Below are 10099 nucleotides of genomic sequence, written 5' to 3' on the forward strand. Positions count from 1 at the left end.
TTGTTGGAACAGAACCATGCATAGGTGCAATGGAGCAAAGTGCCATCTCTACAGCTGCGATTCATGATCACTCTGAGATTATTTCCATCATGAATAATTTCATTTATATTTAAAGCATTAACTCGGTGTGGAACATTTCTACTAATAAATTTTGGTAAATATTAGTATACAATTTATGCTATTCTGGTTTTACATTTTATACATAAAAATGTCTACTGGTTTTTAATTTTTTTTTATCTTCTTTGGTGATTGTGAAGGTAACAGGTGTAATTTAAAATACTAAACGTATATGTTAGCGAATGTGGTTATTAATGTAGTGAGTGTCCTAATGAAGAGATGGATAAGTCTCGAAACCGGTAGACATTAAGTAGGTTAGTGGTTAAAAACTAACAATTAACAAAACTATTAAGTTTTGATTTAAAAAAATTCTTATTGATATAGATCAAATATTTTTTTTGCTTATATTAATCAAAGTGCATACATATTTTGAATATTTAAAACTAGCTCTATTGCAAACATCATAATATTTGACAAATACTTAAAAACTTAGAACAAAAACTGTAGGTGCCGTTGCGCCGGCAATATCTGTTAAGTAAAATTTATGGAAATTAATAAAACAATTTACCATTTGATGATGGTTTTTTTCTTTAGATATTTTTTTATTGAAATGTAAAAGGAAAAACACGTAATTTTATTTTGAAAAAATATATTTTGAAGAAACAAAATTGTGAAAGAGAAATAAAAAATCCCCTAAGAAAGAAAAATCACTTAACATATATTGCCAGTGCAACGATGATTTATAACTTTTTGTCTGTTTCAAGAAACAGATGAAAGGGGATTCCCAAGGGTTGATTGATGGAAGAGATTGGTCTCTCTTTTAAACATATTGATCAAATGAAATACTATAGTCTATAATTCACAAGCAATAAAAAATATTAATTTATTTCTGTGTATGTTTTATCTGATGATGAAACATCGTCTCCCTTTTCCACACTTATAGTGCATAGTGTATAGTGCACTGCATCGGTACACCAATCACAGCGTATCAATTACACAAAGCGAGATGATGTTTTAAAACACTCTAGATGCCAAGTCAAGGGGTGGTATTCGGGATCTTCTCTACCCCCTAGAGAGTGATTAATTTGAAGTTTTTTTTTCTTTGCTTCATATATGAATTATAATGGCCACACCTTATCAACAGATTAAACGTCAAATGGTGTACAAAACTGCTTCAAAAACGGAGATGCAGGTCGCAATAATGGTCTAAATAAAAAAAATCATTTATATTTGCACGTATTCGAATTTGTTTGACTCATCAGTGTGGCCATTAAGGGTTCATAAACCAAATTTTAAAAAAATCTTTGAATTAAAGTTATTATTCAATATGAATTCTCATTTCCCAATATGCATTTCTGGCTTGTCCAGTGATAAATGAATGTCATATATTAAAATGATTGAAAATGCAATGAATATTTATACAATGAACTCTTTATTTGTATTTAAATTTATTTCAACAGAGAGGGAAAAAGTTTTCGAGAAGGGAATATGGAAGTCTAGGCATTTACAGGGCTTATGACCAGTCATTGGCTGGTTTAAGTGGCCACTTTACACACTGTGTAACATTCACCATTCTGCCCATGTTTGAACATCCACATTTCCTCAACTCTTCCATCTGTTGACTTTTGTGAAGTAAAAGAGCTGAAACCTTTATGACGTGGGTGAGATTCATCCGGCTGAACCAAATCACCTACTAGGCAACGCCTGAAAACAATTTTCCAATTTTTATACTTCTTCTTTTACCAGGTAGTAATTCAACAATGTTTGATTATGTCCAAATGCTTCTCTCTGTTGAAATAAATTTAAATGTGAACAACTCCCTAGGGAGGAAATCCAGCCAGTCTGCAAGCATTTGGACATAATCAAACTTTATTTGTAAATTGGAATTTGTTGTAAAATATTGCTTTAAGATGAAATCTCACTTCGTAGATATAGAAAAAAGGAGTTCTTAAACCTGCCAAATGCTCTACCATTATAGGGTTTAATACAGTAATATACGTTTGTCAATTTGTTTACGGCAAATAGGGCATACTGTCATGCGGTCTCCACACATTTGACACATTCCGTGTCCACAGAGGAATATCATGTTCTTCAAGCGATCCAAGCACACTGGACACATGGTCTGAAACAAAGTGAATAACAATTACTTACAGTGACACTCGAGAGGGCGAGTTCGTGTGTCGAATGAAGAAATTGCAATTACCTGCTCCTTTATATCTTGCAATTGCTGCTGGAGCCGCTGAACGTCCGAGTTGGGGGGGGGCACTACGCCCGATGTGTCCCGTGAGCCATTGTTCATGAGGCTCCCGGCGGCCCCGCCGCCGACGCTCGCGCCCTCACGGGGTGCACTCGCATTCTGGGGTTTGGCCGCTATCTGCGCCAAATTACTGACGTCTGGGTTCACTGCACAAAATAATCATTATAAGAAAGTTCAGTGGTTTTTTAATATTTTTTAATTTTTTTGTTAAACTAAACCAAAAAAAAAACATTTTTATGTATCATCGCTAAGCTTTTTTTAAGTTTTGTAATTTTGAAAATCCCCTCCGAATTTTCAAAATTACACACCCGCGATGTCACGAGTCCAGGCAGATGAGTGCTATTGCAAACACATGGTCACATGTTGCAAAGTAGTTCATTTTTATTAAAACCATTATTTTTTATTTTTTCATACATTTTTGAGAAACTTCATCATACAATTAAATGCTCTAATTTTTACCACGTAAAAGGAAACATTTTTCATATCCAATTTTCTGTAGTACTAAACTACTTCATTAAGTCGTTTACCTACAAAACAGCATAAGTACATTCCCTTGAATTCCATATTTTTAATAATCACAGCACCTAATGACATATTTAATCTGATGAGAAAATAATTAGTGATGAGTGATGACTAAAGTCTTGTTATAAAAATTGACAAAGTCCATATATTCAGCAGACACCCTAAATAATTTACTGTTTTAAATCTTCAAAAACTTTTACAAAATATCGGTTTGACAATGTCATGAAGCGATTAAAGTGGCTAATCATTTAAACCTGGCATTCAAATTTAAATTAGAAATAATTTATTTAAGCAACCAGATTTAAAGTTTTCAAATCAAAATATCCCGCATAACCAGATATACATAGCCAGATATACAAGATCTTGTAGCATGGTAAAAACTTTAAAAAAAACCTTTTTTTTAATGCCCAGATAGTAAATTTCATTTACCTGATTCTCCAAAGCTCACGCTTAAGAAGTATGTAAATGACAAAAAAAAAGAATAAATTTTGTTGAGAACCTTCCCATAACTAATTGGTGCCATAGGAGGTCATCATGATAATTCCATGTCTGCTCCCCAAGTCCACAATACTACCACGGGACCACAACTCGGTTCAAATGGTGTCCATGAAGATCCTCCGGGCATCTCTGTCGGCTACCAGCTCCTGCGCATCCTCCCAAGTCGGTGTGTATGATTGTGTTATTATTTCTTAAAACTACTTTTGTTGCACTAAAGTGCATCATCCGTTTCTATTTTTATACAGTAGATTTGTTGTATAAGAACCGGCATTGTAATCAAATCCAATTTTATTCGTCATAACTATCAAATGCGTTTAACGTTTAGGATGCATTTACCCGCATCTGCGCACCCGATAGAGCAGCAGTTGGCATCCGACAGAAAGGCCTGGGGGACGCTAACAGTAGCGGACACAAAATGCTCTAATTAGAGAGCGAACTTTCTCGGGAAGGCTATTCCATTGCCCTTCAACTCGTGGAGTGTTTTATTTTAACAAAGGACCTCTGAGATGGCGGTTTTTTTTTATAATGAACATTGATTTCAATGTCGGTACTTTGTATTTTTATCTGTTAAGTTTTGAATGTTTTAATTGAATTACCACGCTAGGGCGAGGGATCTTCCGGTAAACTCGAACCTATCTCCGTTAAGCGGTCCTCTTATGTTTTGTTCTTTAAATCTTTAATTTGTTTAAATAGAATAAAAAAGAAAGATGTGCAAATTGTGTTGTTACCATTAATGTTGCAATTGTAGTTGGCGTCACTGGTAGAGGGAGCGGGTGCGGCGGGCGCGGCGGCGGGGACAGGCGCCGGGGCCGGGGAGAGGGGCGTGCGACACACCACACACTTGCGCATGAGCGGCGCGCACGCACTGCACGCACACACGTCTCCGCACGGCTGGAACACCACGGTGGCCAGAGCCTCGGAGCACACCACACATTCGCTCACCTGCACATTCGTTAATTTTATTTACATATGCAGCTACATTTTACTCTACGACAATACATTGTGGGTATACTGGCAAAAAACGTTGACTCGAAAATATTTATTTATTTATTGTATATATACGGCCTAAGCCAATTACAACAGTTACATGAAGAAACATAAATGCAAGAAACTGAACCAAAAGAACATAAAACTATTTAGCAAAGAAAAACAAGGGCAAAACAATAATAGTATCCAATATTTAAAAAAATGAAAGACCAACAACTTTGAGCTAAACCATGCCAATCCAACTTCATCCCACACTGTTTACGTGGCGAAAAGATCTATGAAAAGCCGGAAGATCTATCCCAAAGAATTCCAAGTCGTGGGATGAATTGACTAATCTACACATTCTGGACATTGGGGCATAAAAACCAAAGTTGCTCTTAGAAGATTTTATAAATAGCAGATTTTGCCTTCTGGTGACACGGTCGGGAACATGAAGAGAAATTGATTGCAACAGAGATGGGACATCACTTAAAGCATTAAGTATTTTGAAAATGCATATAAGGTCCATCTCAGTTCTACGTCTCTCCAATGAAGACAGAAAATATGCGGATTTGACTTAATGATGCAGTTTTGTAAAGTTTTGAACGCTCTAAAAACTGGCAAACTACACTTAGAGCATTCAAAACATTACAAAACTGGCAAAATACACTAAGTCATATTAAATTTTAAATATCTGTAGTTTTAAAAATAAATTTAAGGTTAAGTCGTATATCGGGAATTTTATTCAGGCAAAAAGCTTTAAATAACTTAATTTAAACTTTTTATTTTAATTTTAACTTTTACTTTTAATTTTAATAATTTGATTTCAACTCTTAATTTATACTTACCTACATCTACTAGGAATAATTTATTGTTAGTTGTGATTTTTTTTTACAATTAAATTGAAATGTTCATGGAAGCAGAGAGAGAGGGAGGAAAGTAGAGTAGCTTTACAATGTCTTCTCCTTTATATGAACTTTTTATGTAATATTTTTATTTTTACTTTTTTAGAATTAAATTATTTTTCCCCTCTCCTCCTGCATTCATTAGTGTGAAATCTGTAATTGGTCTTACTTTTTAAAATTGTTCTTTTGTACCTTGTTTTTTATATAAAGACTGTATGATTTCATTAATAAATAAATAAAGAAATATTTAAGTAAATTAAGTAAGAAACGGAAAAATTCAAAACATGTTCTTAAATGAGCACTCAACATCTTACTGTATTTAAATAAAATATAAAAGAGTAAAATTGGAACAAAACTTAAATGGTTGAATGCTCAAAACGGGGATTTGAGAGTCAAAGTTTTTTGCCAGTATACCCACGACATATTCGTGTACAAGTTCAGTAAGTAGATCTTAGTCATAGTGGACTAAAGAATTACTGTTTTATAATTTTGAGCTTTTGAAATATTTGAAATATAAAACTTTTTGTTTGTGTATTTTTAAATTCTAATTAAAGTATTAAAAGAAGCGCTTCTGGGGAGTATTTAATTATTTAAAAAAATAGGTTTATTCTAATTTTCTAGGAAGATATAAACATGTAAGTTTAATGTTTAAGTTTTCAAATTATAATAAATTATGTAGCTATTATTTACTTAACTTCCAAAAATGATTATTCTATAAATTTTATATTTTAAGCACTAACTTTGTCGATCGAATGATTATTCTGTTTATTTTATCACTTACCTGTATAATTTAATAACACCACCAAGTTTCAAGTTTTGAACCCATATTTAATATCTGTATCATTTTATTTTATTTTGAATGTTTAATGTGTATTATGCTATAGTTAGATTAAAATATTGAATAGTAAATAGAGAAAAAATTTAATTGTAATTTGAACATTTGCCATGTTATAAATTAAGTATAAACTAAAAATTTTTAGGGCCAAAATATGAAAATAATTACACCATTTTAATAAATGTTACAGTTCAACCAATATTCATCAAATATGCTTTGAAAAACACCTTTTAATAATCTGATTATTTTTTTTCATTCTTTATTCTTTTCTTTGAATTTCCTTATATGTACTTGTACAATATATTCTTACTGTATTTCTTTAAATATGTTTGTGCACCTGTATTTTATCACTGTACAATGTATGTAAAAGCTCTACAGACGCTAAAAAAAACCATATTGTTCCTACATAGATACTAACCCTTACCATAAATTATTTATCAATGAAATTCGTCTGACCTTTATTCTATTTACAACAGTTTCTCGACATAAGAGACACTTCTTGACTCTCGGGGCGCAAGCTCCGCAGCAGGCGATATGTCCACAGGGTTGGAACATGGTGTCCTTCTTTAGGTCGGAGCACACGAGACACTCGTCCACGGCTGGCGGAGCTGCCGCTGTTGTTCCCACGGAGGCGACAGCGCTCGCCCCCTCGCCCGCGGGAGCTCCCTCTGGCCCTTCCGCTCCGCCCCCGGTAACACCGCCGGCCGCTTCACCACCCTCTGTGCCTTCCTTTAGGCAAGTGGACAGTGCCTTGCATAGATTGGGGTCCGGACACAAATCCAATGGTGTTTGACCTTAAAGACAAATTATTTTGATTTGAGTAAAAAATAATTAGGGTAAAAGAGAGAATAGAAAAAGCGCCAATGTTACCTTTTTTGTTCTTGACGGCAAGGTCAGCACCGTGTGCTGCAAGAAAAATAGCAATTCCAGCTGAGGATCTCTTATCCGCCGCTTGGGCTCCTAGTCCCATAAGGAGTCGTCCCACATCCTGAACATCCTGCAGCTGGCGGAGCTGAGACAGGGTATGATGACGCAATGCCTCGTGCAATGGTGTATCGCCATCTTTGTCACACACGTTCAAATCAGCTCCCGATGTCACTAGGAGCTGAAAGTTATTCAGAATTTGTGCGGTTAGTGAACGTGCCAATAGGAGACATTTGGTTCCCGAGAACAGCATCGAGATGGTCACCCCACCAAAAAAGTAGTCTATTTGAACTCAAAATTATTTATGCATGTCTGCTATTTGGTCTAGGTTTGTATCCATAAAGTGTTATTTATTATATTGTATTTATTTATTATGCACTGAATGAATGCCTCGACATGGGTTATGCCCAGTGAGGTGTTCATAAAGAAAATAAACAATAAAATGTTTCATGTGAAATAAATAAATCTAGAGGTTTTACTTTTATAAAAAGAAAGAAATATTACTATTCTTATAATTTACACAATTATTTCAATTTTTGTGGCCATTTTCAACGAGTTGTAGTAAATAACTCACTATTAGAAAATGGAAATCAATTAGGGAAGAGTGGGGTTCGAACCTCGGACCTCTGGCCCGTGAGTCCGCAACACTAGCCACAGGACCACAACTCGATTCAAAATAATGTTAAGGTTAGTAATGTTTTTTTTATTTATTTATTGATTTTTTAAATTTTTTATTAATAAACACATATAATACAAAAAGTACATATTATACTCCCAGGAGTTATTTTAAACTCATTTGGGACCGTACATAAGAAAAAAATAACTTTTGACAATACATAATATCATACAAATTAATACATTCGAAATAAAAAGAAAACATTATTAATAAATTGAGTTTTTCTACTGACATTTCTTGGTGGAAGTGCATTTTAATTATAATAATAAAAATACTTTATAGTTTTATTCCACTTTTATTTATAATTATTTTATAATTTTTTTACCAGTGACCGGGTTTCGTCATGACCGACATCGTCAGACTCCGACATCGCCAGTCGCCATCAACATTAATAATTATAACTATCAAAAAGATTTAAGGAATACTTTTTAATTGGGACACTTCTGGATTTTTTATTAAATTTTTCGTGTCAGCTCATCAGGCAGTTTATTATATTCGGAATGGCCAATAATTTCCAAGGACCTATTGCCAAACTTTGTTGAGCGAAACTTAGACACATGAAGATTCCCTGAATAACGCGTATTGTAATTATGAATTTATGACCAAATGTGTATTTTAAATTTGAGTGAGCAGAAAAGTTTATGATATTTAAAAATAGTATTGGTTATGTCATGCAGTGGCATTACCTTGAAAGGAAGTATCTTTGTTTGTCGGTAGATATCCTTGACATGGGAATCCCATTTAAGTCCAAGAATGTTTCTTAGAGCTCTGTTCTGAAGAACTTGTATTTCCGAGATCTGATTTTTGCTGGCAAAAGTCCTGTTTGTTCCCGAAAATCATATAACGTGTTTTTTTTTAATTCAAACTTTTAATCTCATCCAGTCGGCTAGACTATTGAAATCTGTCTCCATTATGTTTTCGAGTTCTTTCAGGTTACGATTATGGTAGAAAATAACAGTATCATTGGCATACAATTGAAGAGTACCCCTTAGACCCCACTTAGTAATGTCATTAATATATATGATGAACAAAAGTTGACCAAGGATTGACCCCTGTGGAACTACACAAGTTATCCTACCTAGACCACTGGATTCTTTTCCAACTTGAACCGCGCAATATCTATCGGTAAGATAATTTCGAAATGTTTCCAGAGGTATGCCAGTTATGCCCAAATTTTCCAGTTTACTCAATAGAATCTCATGGTCCACCGTATCAAAAGCCTTTTTTAAGTCTATAAAAATAGCTGAAGAAAATTCACCATCATCCAGTTTTTTTTGTAGGCTTGAGACAAAGTCATAAGCAGCACACTTAGTATTTGAAAACTTTCGGAACCCATACTGTTGAGATGTAAGAATTTTATTGGTAGTCAAATATTTAGTGAGTCTGTCTTTTAGAATTTGTTCAAATATCTTAGAAAATACTGGCAGTATTGAGATAGGGCAGGGCGGTAGTTGGAAACATTTTTTTGCAGGAATCTTTATGAATTGGAATTATTTTTGCAATTTTTAACAGGTCCGGAAATATACCACGTGACAAGGATTTATTAATGAGAAATACTAATGGTTCAACTATCTCATCTTTACATCTACCAAGGATGGCCGGAGTTATGCCATCTAGACCTGGAGCCGCTCGTTGCCTTAGTTTGGAAATAATCTTAAGAATTTCTGATTTATTCGTTCTACCTATAAACATTGAATGTATAGCTTTGGGCTCGGTGTAAATTGTGATTTTATCATCAGGATACGATGGAATAGCTCTAGACAAATTGCTTCCAACAGATAGAAAAGAAATATTAAACTGTGCACAGATCTGTTTTGACTCTTTTATCTCAATATTATCAATTTTAAGACACTCAATATCTTTTTTTTGGATTTTGTGGACTGTTAGCAAGAATTGTATTTGTTGTCTTCCGTGTATTTAAATTGAAAACATACTATACATAATTTTATATAATATTCACAAGGAGGTTTTATAAAAAACTCATTTAGGGATATACAGATAACAATATTATTTTATGGACATTTTTATATTTTAAACTATAAGTAACATTATTTACAAAAGCCGAATAGAATTTATAATACCCATTATAATATCCATATTACCAACTCCAGACCCATTTGTCGGCAGTCTTCTATTCCCAGGCTCCTTCGAAACAGTTTTTTTCAATAAATCAGTTGCATGTAGAAGTTTATAAAATATTTACACATTTTTTTCCCCGCGAACTGAAATATATAATAAATCGATTTTTTAACTCAATTTTTAAATTTTTAAGATTCTGAAGCTCAGATCAAAACCATAACTCAAAAATATCTTCATGAGATAATCAAAGGAAATTCAGAAAGATTTTTGGACCAAAAATTTAAATGCTTGGATGACAAAATTACGAAATGTCCAACTGAGCTGGTTGTTACTTTACGCAGCAAACTGAAAAGTTTTAAGATTGTTTACAAGCACACATA

General features: G+C 33.7%; 1 protein-coding gene across 1 annotated transcript; it reads right to left on the reverse strand.

Moving 5' to 3' along the window:
- Window positions 1-838: 838 nt before the first annotated feature.
- Window positions 839-7145, reverse strand: LOC148274334 (E3 ubiquitin-protein ligase mib1-like; the record flags this gene model as incomplete). The annotated part of the gene is made up of 5 exons (XM_088237274.1): window positions 839-2179; window positions 2261-2460; window positions 4063-4276; window positions 6497-6834; window positions 6911-7145. Coding segments are annotated over 5 exons (1128 nt in total), but the record flags the coding sequence as incomplete, so codon positions are not given.
- Window positions 7146-10099: the final 2954 nt, after the last annotated feature.

Source organism: Micrasema longulum, unplaced genomic scaffold (genome assembly GCF_059751315.1).
Source record: "Micrasema longulum isolate JH-2025_06_02 unplaced genomic scaffold, ASM5975131v1 h1tg001678l, whole genome shotgun sequence".
NCBI classification, from domain to species: Eukaryota; Metazoa; Arthropoda; class Insecta; order Trichoptera; family Brachycentridae; genus Micrasema; species Micrasema longulum.